This window comes from Talpa occidentalis, unplaced genomic scaffold, assembly GCF_014898055.3.
Source record: "Talpa occidentalis isolate TD23 unplaced genomic scaffold, MPIMG_talOcc4v2.1 talOcc4.11, whole genome shotgun sequence".
NCBI lineage: Eukaryota > Metazoa > Chordata > Mammalia > Eulipotyphla > Talpidae > Talpa > Talpa occidentalis.
The window spans coordinates 11,015,375-11,034,180 of NW_023601104.1; the positions used below are offsets into that span (position 1 = coordinate 11,015,375).

Consider the following 18,806-nt stretch of genomic DNA (forward strand, 5'->3'; position numbering starts at 1 on the left):
CCGGGGATCCAACCGGCGCTGCAGAGGCTGCGGGCAGCTTGGCAACTCAGCGCTCAACCGCTGCGCCACCAGGGAGGCCCCAATTCTATTGTTTTTATAGCCACATGGAGTTTTGAAAAAAACCTGTATCCAGTGCTAAATGGTATCAAATTATTGTAAAGTGTCCTTAGAATCTATTAATCTCAGCCAGTCTATCAGTGATGTTAGTCTTTCAAAGAAGATTTTATACCACCTAAACTTGTTAAACATATACAGAAAGCATAATATAAAACTAAGTGCACATGCCCTTTGACTCTGTCCCATTTGAAGAATCATTTCTATAGAAAACCAGTGCAGCTATGCAAAGGACCTCTTTTTTTTTAATTTTTATAGAAAATTTTATTCAACTTACAACATTTTCCAGCAAAAAGGCAATATACAGAAAGAGTCGGTGTACACTGCAGCTACAGCAACAACACAAGATCCGGGGAACGATGAAAACTAAGTGTGAGCTGCTGATTCTATTTCACACTACTCAAACTGGACACACAGCTGGTGTCAGCGCCAAAGTAAAGGGGACAAGGCTGGACGGAAAGAAAACTGCACACGATGAAGAGCAACATCAGTGAGTCACTTGCCGATTCACCCAACAGAAAGTCACCTCCTCCCAGCGGTAAATTGTTCATGTTCATTCATTAAATATACAATTTCCATTTCTTTTTTTTTTTTCCTTTTAACTTTTTTACAAAGTCACCAGCGTACTGGCCACTAGCAAGCATGCCCTCTTTGCTAAAGGCTCTCCTATGTTTTTGTTCCATCGTCAGGGAGTATTTATAATGTTTTCACCTGCCCTGTGTGAGCTGCGAGCCGGGGTACACCTCCTCTGCACTGACAGTGTCCCCACTTAGTGCACAGGCCCCGGCGGCTGTCAGGACCGTGGTCAGCACGTCCGCTCTGCAAACCGGCTGCAGGCAGTGGTGGCTGGCGGCAGGAGAGCCAGGCAGCTGAGGACCGAGGAAGGGGCGACAGGACATGCAGTGAAGAAAGAGTGCTATGTATTAGGTTGTGAGTTTCCGTTTTGCCTTTACAGATGCACAGAAGGTCATTGAAAGTATAACTGAGGGAAATACGTCAGAGGAGGCTCTCTTTTAAGAATGGCTAAACTATGATCTATTTACATAATTGAGCTATATGCAGGTGTTAAATAATTTAAAGGTTGGCTTGCAGTTGTGTACATTTATTTTACAAAAAAGTTGCAGAATGTGAAAAATAGCGGTATTACTTCATGTCTATACATATCCACATCCACAAATAATTTTATTTAGTAAGCACTTACACTGTGTGCTAAGCACAGCTCTCATTTAATCCTATTGGCTTTTAATCCCTATTTTCAGTAAAGTTTTAAGTAAACCAGGTTCATGACTAGGAATTATCCAGGCCACAATTTGAAATCACATCATTTGGCCAGAAAGCCTGCTCACTCCCTGTCATGCCTCTCAAAAATGGGAAGAGAAGTGAGCTTTTACCCTTTATTTTGTCACACCTCTATTTTTTTCTAGAGTGAGCATATAACTTGTATTAAAAAAAAAAAAAAATTACTTTGTGTTTAATTTTCTATTGAAAGTCTTAACCAAAATGGCAAATCCAATGACTGAGAAAAATAGTTACATTAGAAAAGTGGTTTAATTTAAAGGGAATATATTGAGGAAGGCATACCTACACATAATAAAAAACCAAGGATGACTCAAGGCAAGATTAACATTACGTCCCATTCTTTAGGAGTAGAAGATAGTTTTTCTGGCACTCTGTTGCCAGAAGACTTCACCCTTGCTTACAGAACAAGTAAAACAAATTAGAATTTTCTCCAGTTTAAAACGTGCTTAAAGGAAATTATCCTATAAGCAGTATTAAGTGGAAAGAATCTGATAAAAATACATGCTAGCTGCACCTCAACCAAATTAACTTCTCTATACACTTTTGTGTGGCTTAAGTCATCTTTTTATTGCTACAATCAAGGATAGTGCTAAAGCCTCTACTACCCATTTAAAGGACAACTATAATGAGGTCTAAAAATAAAAATTTGATCCTGTCAGGCCCCCTTAAAATTCTTCAAAATCTTCCCACCATTCTTGGGATTAAAACACCTTTCAGGAGGCCAGTTAGGTATTTGAACCCTCTGGTTTCTGGTCCCTTTGGAACTGACAGGCCACCTTTTAAGGGTCTCAAAGGATCTCTGTACATGTTCCCCCCATTACCTCCTACTCATCTCTCAGACCGCTGCTGAAATTTCACTTTCTTAGAAAGACCTTGCCTGACCTCCAGGCCAAGTCCATTAACTGCTACATGTGCTTATAACTACATTCTTTTTCTTCAAAACCCTTACTACAATCATGTCTTTATTTGGTTACTTGAATGTCCATCTCTATGAGCTCTGTAAGGACAGAGTGGCTGTATTGCTTAATTTCTATCCCTAGCATCTAGTATAATACCTTATATTTATTAATAATATGTTGTTACTGAGCCAAAGTGCTACATAAAACTAAGAGAAAAGCATTTTGCTGAATGTTTGGTGTTTTATAATTCTTTTCATCATTCCCCTAACATTCAGTTTACAACTAAAAAGAGAAAGATAAATTGTATATTATCCAGTCAACTTATTGAATATTATCTGTAGAATATGTATTTTCCCATATTTTCTCAGTATTCACAAATACTCCATATAGGAGTAATGGTAGTCAGTATTAAATACTTCATTTTCAGACGAATGCATCTTTTGATCAGAGCACCACTGGGACTTTGACTCTTAATCCCTAAATTTGCAATCAATGATGCTTTCAGAATTATGAAATTGCTAAATTAGCTGAAGTTCTTAAGGTAAGTAGCTATGAAACCAAGACAGAAGGGTGCTTAGTGTCTTATCTCGTAGAAACAGCTTCACAGATAGTTTGAAAGATCAGCCTAAAGATAAACAAAATACAATGTCTTTCCCATTTTTGAAGGTGATCTTGAGGTCTGACCAAACAGCACCTGTTGCTGAAGAGAGCAACATGGCCTAGCCCTCATACTCAAGCTTTGGTTGTGCATCAGTTTTGTGGCTTAGACTGGTCAGGAGTCACTTCCTTCAGAATCTTCATCAGTGAATTTAGGCGAGTGTGTGTTAACATTATCTTCTCTTTTAGCTAGGAAGAGAAATTTGTAGATATTCTTAGTCCACTGAGAATCTTAACTGTCAATTTGTTGGTTCTAGAAACCACTTCAAATTTAAATGGGTGATTGGGAGCTGGCAATGTCTCAAAACATTTCATAAATATACTTGTTCAATTTCTGAGGGAAATTTAAACAAACCTAGAGCACAATAACGTCCTCAGATCTAGGGCCTCCCTGGTAGCACAAGGGATTAAGACTCAGCACTGTGAGCCTATTGGCAGTCACTGCAGCACAAGTTCCATCCCCAGCCAGGATGCTGACCCACATGGCACAGCAGACCTCTCCTGTCTTGCCCGCTGCTCCCCTCAGCAGTGTATTTCAATAGCTCTGACTGTTCTGCTCCCCACTCTGTCTCTGGTGAATCCTCTCATCCCTTGCAACTCTGGCCTGTACCCCAGTTCTTGAATGCATAAATAAATCCTTTTTTTTAAAGTACAGTGTTTCACAGTCTAATCCAATCAAATTCCAACCCTTCTGCTGGGGAGATGTAAGGTACATACTCTTTGTTGTGATTCTAGGAGGGCTTTTCCTTTCTTTTTTTTTTTTAAAGCTATTTTCCTGATTCTTCTGGTAAGTTTCTAACTAGATTATAGTTTAGGTTATTGTTCTCACAGAACTACCTGTTTCTTAATTGCTTACCACTAAAATCCCCATTGTTTGGATCAGTAGCCTTAGACATAACCATTCCCACAGTTTCATATAAAGTAAGGCCCCGTGGAAGAGCATCATGCTCTAGTTTTACAACTTGTCTCTTAACCTGGCCAAAAGTTTTACACCACTGTTCCCAAGTCAGGGTGTAAGGATGACGTCTCTCAGAATGACACCACTACTTCACAATCAGGGTTGGTGGGCAAAGATATAGGTTCTGGACTTTTCCAGGGAGCAGAGCAGGCAGAAGGACCGAAGTATACTGCTGAGGGGAGCAGCGGGCAGCAGGAGAGGTCTGCGCGCCATTTGGGACCCTCCTCCGGTGGCCGGGGAGCAGCCGGGGAGCAGCCGGGGATTGAACCGGCGCTGCAGAAGCCCCGGGCAGCTTCGCAACCCAGCGCTCAACCACTGTGCCACTGGGGAGGCCCAACAAATACATCTTAATTTGCTTTATACCTTAAGGAAAATCTACGCAGATATAAGACAGTAGTTTTCCTTAGAATTTTCTTCAGCTATGGCTGTTTTGATGGGCAGGAAAAGCCACAGAACTCCTCTGGCTATCATTCTAGAAGTTTCCACTCATGCCAATTCTTTCTCTCTCTGTCTCTTTTGTTTGTTTGTTTGTTTATTGAGGAAAAGGAAATAGGAAAGAGAGACACCTGCACAGATACATGCAGGCAGTGAGGTACATTTTTGACAGAGGTAGCCTTTAAAAAGTGATATCTGCATTGAGACAGGTGGGCAGGAGAGTTGTCCATGCCAATATTTTTAGTCACAATACTTACTGACCCCCCTCATCCACTTAGTTGCTTAAAGTAAATGCTGACAAACTAAGGACCACAGAATAGCCTGCTGCCGATTTTTTTTTTAAAGATTTATTTATTCATTTACACAAGAACTGGGGTACAGACCAGATGCGCAGGAGGGTGAGAGGATTCACCAGAGACAAAGCGGGGAACAGAACAGGCAGACTGACAAAATACACTGCTGAGGGGAGCAGCGAGCAAGACAGGAGAGTCTGCTCGCCATGTGGGTTGCTCCGAGGCCAGCAGGGATCGAACCGGTGCTGCAGAGACTGTGGACAGCTTCACAGCGCTGCACTCAACTGCCTGCACCACCAGGGGAGGCCCTGCCAATTTTTATTGCAAAATAGCTGCAACCATTTGTTTACATGCTGTTTAAGGCTGACTTTGCAATAGCACACTTGAGCAGTCAAAAATATACAGGCCACAAAACAAAGTATTTGTCATCTAGTCCTTTACCTGAAAAATTGACCAACTTCTGGTTAGGACATGGTTTCCTGAGCTTAGTTACCCCACAACAACTACCTCAATGTTCATTTGTCCTAACAGCTACTTAAACTTTGAAAAATAAATGTCATTGCTTACTAAATGTCTAGTTAGCAAGGAATAAACTATTAAAACTAATTTAAAAAAACTAATAAAAAGAAAAGCAACAGTAACTTATAAGGTTGTTCTTGTTAAGGTAAAGTTATAACCAAATTTCCAAATTTGTTAGTCTGCAGACTACTAAAAGAAAATTGCCTTCTTCAGTTCAAATAATCAACCACTAATAAAACCCATGTAAAAAAGAAGAATTCTTCTAGAGGCTTCCCTGATGGCGCAAGGAGTTAAGATGCAACCTATGAAGCTATCCACAGCCACTGCAGCACAAGTTTGACCCCGACCAAGGAGCTACCCATATAGTACAGCAGACCTCTCCTGTCTCGCCCGCTGCTCCCCTCAGCAGTGTATTTCAGTAGATCTGCCTGTTCTGTTCCCCACTCTGTCTCTGGTGAATCCTATCACCCCTCAACACCTCTGGCCTGTATCCCAGTTCTTGTATGTATATATAAATAAAATAAAATTCTTATTTATTACTCTTTCTTCTGAGACATCTAAGCTTAAGGTATATGCAAATATAATAGCACTCTGAAAGATGATGTTGTCCATTCCCAGCACTGAGGAGAGGATAGGAACACAGGTGCTAATAGCTTTCTGCCTCCTCCTGAACTAGACCTCACAAAATGGTTTGAATTAAAAAAAAAAAAAAATTTTTAAAATGGTTTGAATATTTTTGTTACAAATTTAATATGGAATACCTAATAAGTATACAGAATTATTGGTATCATTTCTTTGTCCCCTTGTGCACTGGCATAAATTATCTAGAGTAGTCTATGTTAAAGGAAACATACAATCATCATGAAGTTTTACCTCTGCAATCTTTCCTGGTAGAGATTCGTTGTAAATATCCATCTCAGATGCATTTACTATGGCTTTTGTTTTTAAGAGATAGCTAGATAGAAAATACAGAGAAAATATTAACACAATACCCAAAAGGGTCTACTACAACAATATTTTGCAACAGTTTACCTTCTAGAAGTTTCCACAGTAAAACAATATATTCTCAATTGTTTCATGGTGTGATTATAAAACATCTATAGTGGGGCCTCCCTGGTGGCGGAGGGGTTAAAGACACAGCACTGTGAATCTATCACCAGCCACTGCAGCATGAGTTCAATCCCCAGATGGCCAGGGAGCAACCCACATGGTGCAACAGACCTCTCCTGTCTTGCTCGCTGCTCCCCTCAGCAGTGTATTTTAGTAGATTCGCCTGTTCTGCTCTCCCTTCTCTCTGGTGAATCCTCTCACCACCTGTACCTCTGATCTACACCCCACTTCTTGTATGCATAAATAAAAAAATCTTTAAAAAAATAAAATAAAAATAAAAACATCTAAAGTGGTCAGATTATGAGAGTATATTTAGGTTCCCTGCCATATTTTTTGTAAGAGACTGCGCCTGGCTTTACATCTTTGGTACATTCTGCCTTTTCTGAAAAATATTTTAAAATTAATTTGGTAAAGAATATCTAAGTCTACTCACCACACCATTTTGTCACTGGAAAGGCAGAAGTGACCTCTCAAAGCAGCCAAAGTAGCATGGGTAGAATACAGATGGAAACCAATAGGAATCCCACAGGAACTACAGAATAAAAGGTTGTAAGTGCTGGGAGGGAAAACAGAACACTGGTAAGAAAGAAAATCAAATAACAAACATAAAATAACCAGTATCTGAAAATATTCCTAAAATACTAAGAATCGCCCTGAAAAAATGTCACATTTAAAGAAAAGTTGACTCAGATGTTAATATAATTACAGCTTAGATTAGATATACTAATGGATATACCCACAAAAACAATCACAGATGTACAACTGTCAATTCAATAGAGAAAAGCAATTTAAACATCTGAAAAGCAGAAAAAAGTTAGCTAATCAGATTAACATTTAAACCTACATTACACCATATAAATTAGCTACCATTAAATAAATCAATGTCCAGCTGAAGACGTATAATCAAATTGACAGGGGTTTACTAAACAATTTATTACTAGAAACTCAAATCAGGGTATGATTTGCAGATATATCAACACAACTGACTTAAAGTACCCATAAAAAATGCAAAGAAGAAAAGAGGAATCCTAGTATCCTAGCAAGCCATCTATTTTCTTTCCCTTTATCCTCCGAAAGATTATAAGATTAGGAATCAAAAAATGTTGATTTTAGTTCTCATTATACCATGTGAGTAAATGACCATATCTGCTGGTATATAGTAAGGCATATCCAAATATTACAAGAAAATATTTTAAGAAAAATCAACTCTATTTCATCATGTATGTATTGAAAGCATTTTAAAGCAATTTGATAAGTAGTTTAGTAAAAATAACATTATGCAGTAAAGTTCTATTAGTAGAGTCAAAAAATCACACAAGTGAAAAACACTCATGTCTATGGATTGTACAAAAGATCAAGCAAAAAAATATACTAAATTTATTGGTAATGAAGTCCTATACCATACCAGTAGTTCTGTACTTTTGAAATATGATAAACATAAAGCAAGCCATGAAATAAAATTGTAATGATTTGAACTAATTCCTACATAGGAATTAATTATATCAGTCAAAGCACAGTACCTATAGATAAAAGTCTCATAGAAACTAATATACAACACAGAGCAAAATGAAAAGCAATTCCAAAATTATGTTTATGCAATATAAGTATTTCATTGAATATTAGTACACAAGGAAAATTCTAAAGAATTCTAATAGTGAGGGCCTCCCCGGTGGCGCAGCGGTTGAGCATTGGGTTGCGAAGCTACCCGCGGCCTCTGCAGTGCCGGTTCGATACCCGGCTGCTCCCCGGCCACCACCGGAGGAGGGTCCCACATGGCGCGCAGACCTCTCCTGCCGCCCGCTGCTCCCCTCAGCAGTGTACTTCGGTCCTTCTGCCTGTTCTGCTCCCCGCTCTGGCTCTGGTGAATTCTCTCACCCTCCCGCGCTTCTGACTGTACCCAGTGCATGTATAAACAAACAAACAAACAAACTAAATAAATAAAAACATGCCTCTATTAAAAAAAAAAAAAAAGAATTCTAATAGTGAAATTCAAGAGGCAGAGTATTGCCTCTGTAGCTTTCAAACCATAGGTTATGAATTAAAAAAAAAATTAAAATCCTGTACTTTGACCATTTGTGTGGTATATGGCCCCTTATTTTTGTTAAGAAACAGTGCATTAGACAGAAACTCCCTAACTATCCTTGCTAAACTGTTATGGGTTGTCTTGCTCTACCAGTAGAGGTTAGAATCATGTAAGTTGCTGGGTCTTCCATTATCACATCGAACCATAGACATTGCTGGATTTGGGGGAAGGAAAATACTTCCAAAATACCAACAAATATAGCTTCTTCTTAGTTTTTTTATCTGTAAAATGAGATCAAGTAGATGATAAGATCCTTCACTGATAATATTCTATGAATCTAGAAGGCATCAGGATACAAAAACAATAAATGGTTAGATCATTTATTTTCCTGAATTTACCTTATAATCATGGGGGAGCGGGGAGAGGTGAGAGATAGGAGAAAGTGGTGAAGAGCTTAGACGAAACTAAATTGTCACAATATTGGTAATTGTTGAAACTGAGTGAAGGGTAATTGGAGGTTATTAGTGTTCTACTTTGGGGAATATTTAACTTTTTCCATAATAAAACATTTAAAAGAGTCAATCTGTGAATACTACTGAATACCTAGCTTAGCTTATCCCAAAATGTATCAATAGTTTCCCAATAATATACTTTCCTTGGAATTGAGTTGTGTCTTTAAAAGTTCCTATCTGATAAAGATTCACTAAATACAGATTAAATTATATGATTTCAAGTATTTATTTCAAAATAATATGGGGGGAGGAGGAAAGTGGGTATATTTGTAGATGAAAAAAAAGATTTCCCTAAGTCAACAACTGTCCTAGTTGAGTGAAAGACGTACAGGGGCTTGTGATATTCTTCTCTCCTCTTGCGCTTGAAATATGCCATAACAATTTCAAGAGAATGTAATTTACATGATATTACATATAAGCAAAATTCCATTCAAGTAAATATTCTGTTCCTGCACAGTAAAAGTTCTAAGTAACAAAGCTATCTCTATCAATAAGTGGTAATAATGCTTTTTGAATGCTTTTTGTTACAACTGTAACAATTTCCACCAGTAATAGAATAGAATGTAGGTGCAAGAAGTTGAATATATCTTAACTCTAATCTAAAATATCAGAACTCTAACTCATCCTAATTTTAGGATATTTAAATGTGGGGGAAAAAGTGAATCTTAGAATTGAATATGGTAGGTAGATATCAGTTTTATTCACGTTTTATAAAAGGAGGTAAAATTCTAATTGTAAAACCCAAAATCTCCTCACTCAAAAATGTGCACCCCTTTATGAGCTACATCAGTAATTATCCTGTTAATCCATTCTCTAACCCTGTCTAAGTACCGAACATACTTGCTCTTAAAAAAAGATTATCAGGGACTCCCTGATGGCACAAGGGGTTAAGCACAGCACTATGAAGCTATCTGCAGCACGAGTTCGATCCCAGGCCATCCAGGGAGCTACCCACATGGCACAACCACCTCTCCTGACTCGCCTGCTGCTCCCCTCAGCAGTGTATGTCAGTCAGTTTGCTGTTCTGTTCCCCACTCTCTGGTGAATCCTCTCACCCCCTGCACCTCTGGCCTGTACCCCAGTTCTTGTATGCATAAATAAGTCTTAAAAAAAAAAAAACACCCGAATATCAGAGTATCTTGAGCTGTGCCATTTCATAATCCTCTGCACAAGTCCCAAGGCTCTCTTTATTCCAAAAATACACAAACATATAGAACTTCCCTCCAGCATTTATAAATCATCAAAATCTGTACTGAGCAATAGGAACATATGAGCAACTTACTTTTAAACTTTCTATTTGTCTTGTTTAAAAATATATAAAAACAGTAAAATTAGTTTTAATATATTTTAAACTATCCAATATAACAAAAATTTCATTTTAACATGTAGTCAATATTTTGAAATTAATTTTTTTGTACTAAGTCTTTAAAATCATGTGTACATTTTACACTCACAACATGCATAGTTGAAGAGCTACAAGTGGCTTGTCAACAACACAGGTCTAGAAGCATTGTCCTCCTCTCTAAGATTTTTTTTAAAAAAGATTTATTCATTGGGCCTCCCTGGTGGCCCAGCAGTTGAGCGCTGGGTTGCGAGGCTGCCCGCGGCCTCTGCAGCGCCGGTTCAATCCCCGGCTGCTCCCCGGACACCGGAGGAGGGGCCCACATGGCATGCGGGCCTCTCCTGCCGCCCGCTGCTCCCCTCAGCAGTGTACTTCGGTCCTTCTGCCTGCTCTGCTCCCTGCTCTGGCTCTGGTGAATTCTCTCGCCCTCCCGCACTTCTGACTGTACCCAGTGCTTGTGTAAGTAAGTAAGTAAGAAGTAAGTAAGTAAATAAATAAATAAATAAATAAATAGAGTTCTCCTAAAAAAAAAAAAAAAAAAAGATTTATTCATTTATGCATATAAGAACTGGGGTGTAAGCCAGAGGTGTGGAGACGGGGGGGGGGGGGGGGGGGTGAGAGGATTCACCAGAGAGTGGGGAGCAGAACAGGTAGATCCACTGAAACACACTGCTGAGAGGAGCAGCTGGCAACGGCCGAGGCAAGAGAGGTCTGCTGAGCCAGGTGGGTAGATCCCTGGCCAGCTGGGGATCGAACTGGTGCTGCAGTGGCTGGCGATAACTTGATAGGGCTGTTTTTCACCCATGTGCCACCGTGCGGGCCCCCCTCTAAGAAGATTATTTAGAGAGCTTCTGCCTTTGGCCCCAAATGCAATTCCAAGCTGCCACCACCCTTTCTTCTGTGCTCCCTTGGGTTGGGAAGAGGACGTACTGCAAGGGTAGGGAATGAATGCCTTTCAGGTGAGAAAGAGGAGCTGCAGAACTGTTCCTGATTACCGAGTAACTAAAAATTCCTATACTTTATTTAACCTAAAAATTGAACCAAACTGGGGTCAGAATGAATTGTCTTGCTGTTAATGTCAACAGTCAAATTGAGGAGCCTTGTAACATTGAATTCATTTAGTACTTTGTTGTCACCTGTAAATGAGTACAGGCAAGATGCAAAGTTATCAAACAGTTTTCAAGCATGTAACACTCAACTTGTGGTTTTCCCCAGTTTCCTGAGTCACAGCTGAATTAGTCCTGCCATAGTTTATTACACATTCCAGGTTAAACAGAAATTGAACAGTCCTACTTATCTCAAAGTGATTCCTACTTACTATAACTTTTATAAACTTTTGGTTTATAGGGATATATTGATTTATATCCCTATAAACCAAAAGGTAATTTTCTCCTTCTTCTAAAGACATATTTTTCTTAGCCTCACTTGCACAAGCCACTAGGGATACAGGGCTCTCAGAAATACCTTAAAACCTACACACAAACAACAATTTCCCATTTTATTAACACATTGAGTTAAACATAAGGTTAAAGGAGCATCCTTCAAACACATCGTCTGGATGGAATGCACCCTTTTTTCTCACACGAGATAGGAACACACTGATTTTGTTAGGAGGAAAGGATGTCCTGAGCTAATCCCATACAGGCTTTGTGGACCCCACCCCCACTCCAGACCAAAGCCATCAGGACACTGGGAGAGACAAATCCCATCACCACCAAAGGGAAGGTTGCTGGGACCTGAGGGTGGAGTTAAGCAGCCAGGTTTGGTATAAAGCCAGACATGTGGGCCTTGGGGGATTTGGGGGGGGGTGGAGGGAGCTTTTTGGCTTCACGGCTCCTGGCTCGCGCTCAGTGTGCTCAGGGTTTCCAGGTCGCTGGAAAGGGTAGGATGCATTTAAGACTTTATCTCCCTATTTTCTCCCTGAGTTGTGCATTTCCTCATTTCCCCTTCCCTTGTAAGTAAACCTTTTATTAACCTTTTGTGGTGCCAGCAGAGGAGTATTAATAAGTCCCTTTTAAGCGCGCGGGTGAAGACCCACAGCCAGGCAACCCGTTTTATATCGGGGCTGCCCTGTAACAATTTCTCCTCTTGCATGTTGGTTCCACGCTCCTAAGTCTCACAAGTCAGGAACTAGTGATAACAGGACATTCTCAGGGACTTCTCATTACGTACCTGCCTTTGAGCAAGCCTTCAATGCCAACTAGAAAGGGAGCTTCCAAAACCACATTACTTGTGACCCCTAGGAAGACAAACATGGGTCAGAATAAGTACCTGTGAGGCCTTGAAAGGGAAAACCCACCCTCTCCAGAGGCTCCTTATGCAACAGGGTGGTCCCCAGGAAAGGGGGAGGTTCCCTGCCCCACCCAAGGGAGGGTGGAGCTGAGCAGGAAGAGGAGAAACTGCAGGAGACTGAGGAAGGAAGGAGGATGAAGCCAGAAGGAGACCTGGAGGAGGCGCGTGGAGCCTAGAGACACGTGAAGAAACTGCGCTTGTCTTTTGGTCGTGGACTGGGTGACACAGATGTGGGTGAGACCCGTGAGGAGGTGACAATGGCAGCTTTTATCTTGATGTTGATTTTGCTCTTTTCCTTCCGGGCTTGTCCGGTTGTTTGTGACCCTTTTCTGTGGGTCCCCACTGGAAGATGCTTTAGACTTGTGGCAGGCTTTGGGGCCTTGTTCTGGGCCAATCCCATTTGGATGGACTTTTACCCACGAGGGGACGGGTAACTCTGGATGCTTCATTTAGAAACTAGACTCTTTGCCTTACCTGTATTGTTTCCTAGTTTTATTAAAGTTCCTTCCCATTAAAGTCTCCTATGTTTTGTGTTGATGCGGCGGATGGCAGAACCCATGTAGAATAGGCAGGTTTGTGGGGTTTGGGCTGCCCCTCTCCCTGTCCTATAACACTTACAGACAAAAAATTCAAGAAAAGTCCACAGCTCTACCACAGGGGTTCGTTCCCTTCCAAACCTCCACCCCGTTTCCGTCCCCAGCAGGCTCTCAGCTACCCTCGCGGAGAAAACCACACTCACTGGAGAAGATCACAGCCCCGAGGGCCCGCGACAGGTCCCAGGCAAGGTGCACCGAGTCGGCCACCACGGCGCGGCACCGGGAGCACTGGAACACCGCGCACCTCTCGGGCTGCAGCCACGAAGGCAAGCGCGGTCTGGACGCTGGCTCCGCCGCCCCCAACGCTGCAGGGCCGAGCGGCGAGGACCCGTTCACCACCTGAGTGTCCCACTCCATAGACGTCGTAAGAGAAGGTTCGTCAGTCGCCGGCTGAGCGCCATCACAAAGGTCACCCCGCGCCAGCTTTGCAGAGAGCGTGCGAGGCCGCAGGGACCTGGCCGCCATCTTGCCGTAGCCCGCGCTTGTTTCCAAATGCCCCAGGCCCCGCCCCAAACACGGCTCCTGGATCCTCATTGGTCAGGGCTGGGAAGAACGTGCTTTTGACGCTTGAGGGGATCCGTCTTCTTATTGGTCAACACAGGGCAAAACCCCGCCTTCGAGCCATTTTTTACCCAATGGGGAGTAGCAGTCGCGATTCAAACTGTCTATAAAACTCGGTTTGGTCAACGATTCTGGTAGCGCCAGTTTTGAACGGTGCTGCGGAGGTTGGGGGTTTGTCCTCGGCGCGGCCGCCTGGACAGCAGGACGCCATGCCCGTCCCCTCCCTGAAGGAACTGGACTCCTTCAAGTACAGTGACCTGCAGAACCTGGCTAAAAGCCTCGGGCTCCGGGCTAACCTCAGGGTAAGGCGCGTCGCGCAGGCCGCGGGCGGGCGCGTGGGTGAGCGCGGCGGGGAGCCCCGGGCCGGGGGTCCCGCGGGGACGCGAGGGTCCCGCTTCCTGCAGCATGGAAGGGGGTGTTGTTTTGCCTTAAGTGGAGGTTGGCTTTTCTGGGGGAACTCCTAGGTCTCAGCTCCAAAAAGGTTTCTTTGGATTCGTGTTTTTGGAAGTCAGGAAACGCCGGCCCCGCCGGCTGAGGGAATGTCTGGCGCCCGTTCAGTGTTAACATTCCAGGAAATAATTGCCTTGGCTTCTGGAAAACTCCTAATAGTAACCTATGTACACTGTAATAGAGTCGAAATCTTGAAGGTTTATTGGGGACCTGGAGAAAAGGATGGCTTCTAGGGCACCACGCCAAGAGAGGATTTTTTTATGACTCAGCCCTGCTCTCAGTAGGATCGTTCATTGGTGAGCACTGCCACTGTGGTGGGTGGCAGGTTTATGTTTCAGAATGTAGCCTTTATTCTGAGGCTGCAAAAAGATGGGGCGAAATGTGGGGATTCAATTTGGGGTTCTGTGATAGATTCCAGTGGAAGCTTGCCACATAATACTAAAGTGTATCTTGAGATTTGTTCTGCAATCTGTGGTGCTGACACGGTTTTATGCTTAAATCGGCCATCACAATTGGTTTTATTTTATTTTTAAATATTTTTTTTTAAAGATTTATTTATGTATACAAGAGCTGGGGTACAGGCCAGAGATGGGGGGGCGGGTGGGAGGATTCACCAGAGACAGAGCAGGGAACAGAACAGGCGGATCTACTGAAGTACCCCGCTGAGGGGAGCAGTGGGTGAGACAGGAGAGGTCTGCCTCACCATGTGGGTTGCTCCCTGGCCAGCTGGGGATGGAACTGGTGCTGCAGAGGCCGAGGATTTCTTTATAGTGCAGTGCTTAACCCCTTGGGCCACCAGGGAGGCCCCCACAAATGGTTTTAAATGGTTTAAACAAAATAATTGATGTCAAGGTACCTGTTGGGGAATCAACTGAATGATAAAGGAGTGTTTTTAGATTAAAAAAAGAAAAGGATTGTCTTTAGAGATATTTCTGAAATGTAATATTTACTACTGCCTTAATACTTCACAAGCAAAGCCTTTTTTAAAATTCCGTCCACTTTGTAAGTGCTTAAAGCACTAAAGACAGTACATTTAGGAGATACTAAATATTCAAAACTATTATTTACAAACATTCCCTGGAAGTACTAGATTAATGCACCAGAAGGTCTCCATAGTTTGTTTGGCAAGAGGTTTATTACTGCAGAGGCTTCCCCCAGAGTTAGGGCTCTGGCTAACATTAAAGCCCCACAACCACCTGAATCTCTGAAGAGCTATTGCAAGTTACAAATATATCTTTTTCTGAAAGTCCCACTTATCATTATCTGTTGAGGCACCTGAGCTGGGATAACCAATTAATCACCTTCATTCATAGAGGTGGAGTAGTATTGCATTTCTTGTCAGTGCAAACCTCATTATCTTCTAGCACACGATAATGGGCTTATAGTGGATAATATTTGTTGAGAAGTACTGTTTGTTGAATCTCTATTATAACCAACCATAAAAAGACATTTTTGAGATGATAGAGAAAATTAAACGTGGAGTAGGTATAGTGGGTATTGATTTTGTTGGGTATAATAATGGTACTGTGATGATGCTTTTTCCCCTTAACTCCCTGTCTCTCACTAATACATGCTAAGTACCTACAGGTGAAATATTACGATGTCTGCTATTTGCTGTAAAATACGGCAGGAAAAGAGGAGAACTGGATGAAGGAAGAACGATGAAGTGTTAATCATTGTTGAAACTGGATGATAGATATATGGGAGTTTATTACATTTTTCTCTCTACTTTTGTATGCATTTCAAATTTTCCATAATTAATATGGCTTAAATTATTTACAGTTGATATAGCTCAATAGCTTATTGTGATAATTGTCTTTTGAAATTACAAGTACATATCAAAAAAATAAAAATGAAGTAAATTGCTCTAAGAAATTATCAAGATTTGGGCCTCCCTGGTGGCGCAAGGGGTAGAGCACCTCACTATGAGGCAGTCCGCAGCCTCTGCAGCACCAGTTTGATCCCCGGCTGGCCAGGGAGCAGCCCAAGCCCACATGGCTAGGCAGACCTCTCATGTCTCTCCTGCTGGTCCCCTCAGCAGTGTATTTTGTCAGTCTGCCTGTTCTGTTTCCCACTCTGTCTCTGGTGAATCCTCTCATCCCCCTGTATCTCTGGCCTGTACCCCAGCTCTTGTATTTAAAAAAAAAAAAAAAACTTAAAAAAAAAAAAAGAGAGAAATGATCAAGATTTGATCTATTTTTAAAAATGTAACCAAGGGCCTCCTCTGGTGGCGCAGCCGTTAAGCGCTGGGCTGTGAAGCTGCCCGCAGCCTCTGTAGCACCAGTTCGATCCCCGGCCACCGGGCAAGGGTCCCACATGGCGCGCAGACCTCTCCTGCCACACCTGCTGCTCCCCTCAGCAGTGTACTTCGGTCCTTCTGCCTGTTCTGCTCCCCGCTCTGGCTCTGGTGAATCCTCTCACCCTCCCGCACTTCTGACTGTACCCAGTGCTTGTATAAATAAATAAATAAATCTTAAAAAAATAAAATAAAAATGTAACCATGTAAGGTTTAAATAAATTCCTTAATAGGATAATATTCAAAACATCATTAGAAGATTAGCTCATTCTTTTGAGACACTACTCCTAAAAGTAAATGACAAAATGAAGGAGACAATTAATAATATGTTATGAACACAAGTCCTTTCTCACTTATGCCCTCACACTTTTTTTGCAGGCTTAATTCACACATACTGAGACTATTTCCACTTTTTACAACATCCTTCTCTCAGCTGGCAAATCTCCAAACCTGATTGACTCTAGCTATGTGCTTAAATTCATACCTAAACTTAACCAGCTAACCCTGGCCGAACAAACCTAACTTAATTTAAATTTCTGACCATAAATCTTAAAATGAGCATTTGGTTCCTCTACACTTGCTTGGTACTCATTTACTTTCCCATTTTTGAAGGCAATTATTTCATATCGTCTCACTTCAAATTATCTCCCTTCTGAGAATTACCTCATCTTCCCACCAACAACTCTCCAGCCAGGCTGCACCTGTCACTGAGTACTCTGCCTGTTATAGTAAAACCTGTGCCTAAGGGCAACCATACCATTTGTACAAGGGATCCTGTTCCCTCCTCTAGGGCTTTCACTCCTGCAATTAGCTTCTCTCGAATCACTTTCTCCTACTCTGTTGACTTATGGTCCTGATGCATGCAGTCAAGTGTTATTATTACCCATCTTTAAAAAAATAAACCAAACCTGGGCCTCCCTGGTGGCGCAAGGGATTAAGATGCAACCTATGAAGCTCTCCGTAGCCAATGCAGCACGAGTTTAATCCCCAGCCAGGGAGCTACCTAGATGGCGTAGCAGACCTCTCCTGTCTCGCCCGCTGCTGTCTCGCCCCTCAGCAGTGTATTTCAGTCAACCCACCTGTTCTGCTCCCCACTCTGTCTCTGGTGAATCCTCTCATCCCTCACGCCTCTGGCCTGTACCCCAGTTGTTGAATGCATAAATAAATAAATCTTTTAAAAAATAATCAACCTTCTCACCTATGCCCTTCATCTCATGCCGATTTCTCTATTCTTTCCCATGGATACGGTTCTGCATCTTAACAAAACTGTGGCCCATCTCTATCCTCACCTGCCTGACAGCAGCATTTGGCATGACTGAACACTCCCTTCTGTATATACCACTTCCTTTGACTTCTTTGGTATTTCATTTTCTCTTCCCTTTGTTAGTAATTCCTTCTAGTCTCCTTTGCTGGTTTTTCTTTGGCCAAATCTCTCAAAGTGAGTGTCTCAGAATATTCTCCTGCACCTTCTTTTCTCTAACAATGCTTTTTCCCTTGCTGATCTTATCTACTCCCATCACATTAAATGCATATCTGCAGTGGGACCTTCCCCCTGAGCTGCTGACTCATGCATTTAAATGCATCTTCAACAGTACATTCAGTTCAAAACAATTAAGATCTCTTCCCATTCTCAGTGGTTCAGACCTACTTTAGACCACCCTCGATTCCTGCTTTCATAGCCCATGCCCATCCATCCTTGTCACCTCTTCCTCCCAAATACAGATGAAATCTGACCTGACACCATTTGCCAATGCTGTAAACCTAGACACAGCCCCTCAGCTTTCATAGCCCATGCCCATCCATCCTTGTCACCTCTTCCTCCCAAATACAGATGAAATCTGACCTGACACCATTTGCCAATGCTGTAAACCTAGACACAGCCCCTCAGCTTTCAGCCATTGCCTCGGGGTGTCTACCTGTCTTCCTGCTTTGCTCTTGGTCTCACAATAGTCTTTTCTTGGTAGTTAGTGGTATTTGAAACTTAGAATATATCACTTTTCTGCTTAGGCCCTCCAGGACTAAAATAAAAACCTTAAATATAATCCAAACTCCTCTAGATATAACATGAGAAAATTTGATTTGATCCTTGTTTGGAAGGATTTTTTTTTTTTTTTTAGAAGAAAAAGAACGACAGCTAAAATTGGAAACAAGGAAATTTGAGTATGATCTCCATATAGGATATTGGGGAACTACCTTTCCTACATATGATAATGCATTTGAGGTTATGTAGGAAAATATTCCCCCCTTGCATTTCTGGAGATGTGGCTGTTGTATTTAGTGGTCAAGTATCATCATGATGCCTGGAACTTATTTTCAAGTAGTTATGCAAGAAATGTATATTAATAGAGCAAATATGAGACAGTATTAATGATTATTCAATCTAAGTAGAGAATATAAGAGTGCTTATTAAACTGTTTCTCCTTTACTATAGACTTGGCTTTTTTTTCTTT

General features: G+C 41.8%; 2 protein-coding genes across 5 annotated transcripts in view; one reads left to right on the forward strand and one right to left on the reverse strand.

The window, feature by feature from the left end:
- Positions 1–351: 351 nt before the first annotated feature.
- Positions 352–13,544, reverse strand: OIP5 (Opa interacting protein 5). Its single transcript, XM_037502255.2, has 5 exons — positions 13,193–13,544; positions 12,334–12,400; positions 6,718–6,840; positions 6,048–6,129; positions 352–3,158 (listed from the first exon to the last, which is right to left on the reverse strand). The coding sequence occupies exons 1-5, from the start codon at positions 13,512–13,514 to the stop codon at positions 3,063–3,065; spliced, it is 690 nt and encodes a 229-aa protein (XP_037358152.1). The 5' UTR covers positions 13,515–13,544; the 3' UTR covers positions 352–3,062.
- Positions 13,519–18,806, forward strand: part of NUSAP1 (nucleolar and spindle associated protein 1) — a 32,926-nt gene continuing 27,638 nt past the window's right edge. For 2 of the 4 annotated variants that reach the window (XM_037502252.2, XM_037502254.2), the window contains exon 1: positions 13,519–13,912. In XM_037502252.2, the coding sequence (XP_037358149.1) occupies positions 13,820–13,912 (93 nt within the window). In that variant the 5' untranslated portion in view covers positions 13,519–13,819. The remainder of the gene's footprint in view (positions 13,913–18,806) is intronic. The other 2 variants (XM_037502250.2, XM_037502251.2) reach the window with 1 other exon arrangement.

What these genes read in the sequence shown, in the direction of transcription:
- OIP5 (XM_037502255.2), bottom strand. Translation starts at nt 13,514, where the DNA reads ATGGCGGCCAGGTCCCTGCGGCCTCGCACGCTCTCTGCAAAGCTGGCG. An exon ending in GAAGGCTTGCTCAAAGGCAG is followed by an intron (nt 6,841 to 12,333) that starts GTACGTAATGAG and finishes TTTCCCTCCCAG; the next exon opens with CACTTACAACCTTTTATTCT. An exon ending in TACCAGGAAAGATTGCAGAG is followed by an intron (nt 3,159 to 6,047) that starts GTAAAACTTCAT and finishes TTCTCTTCCTAG; the next exon opens with CTAAAAGAGAAGATAATGTT.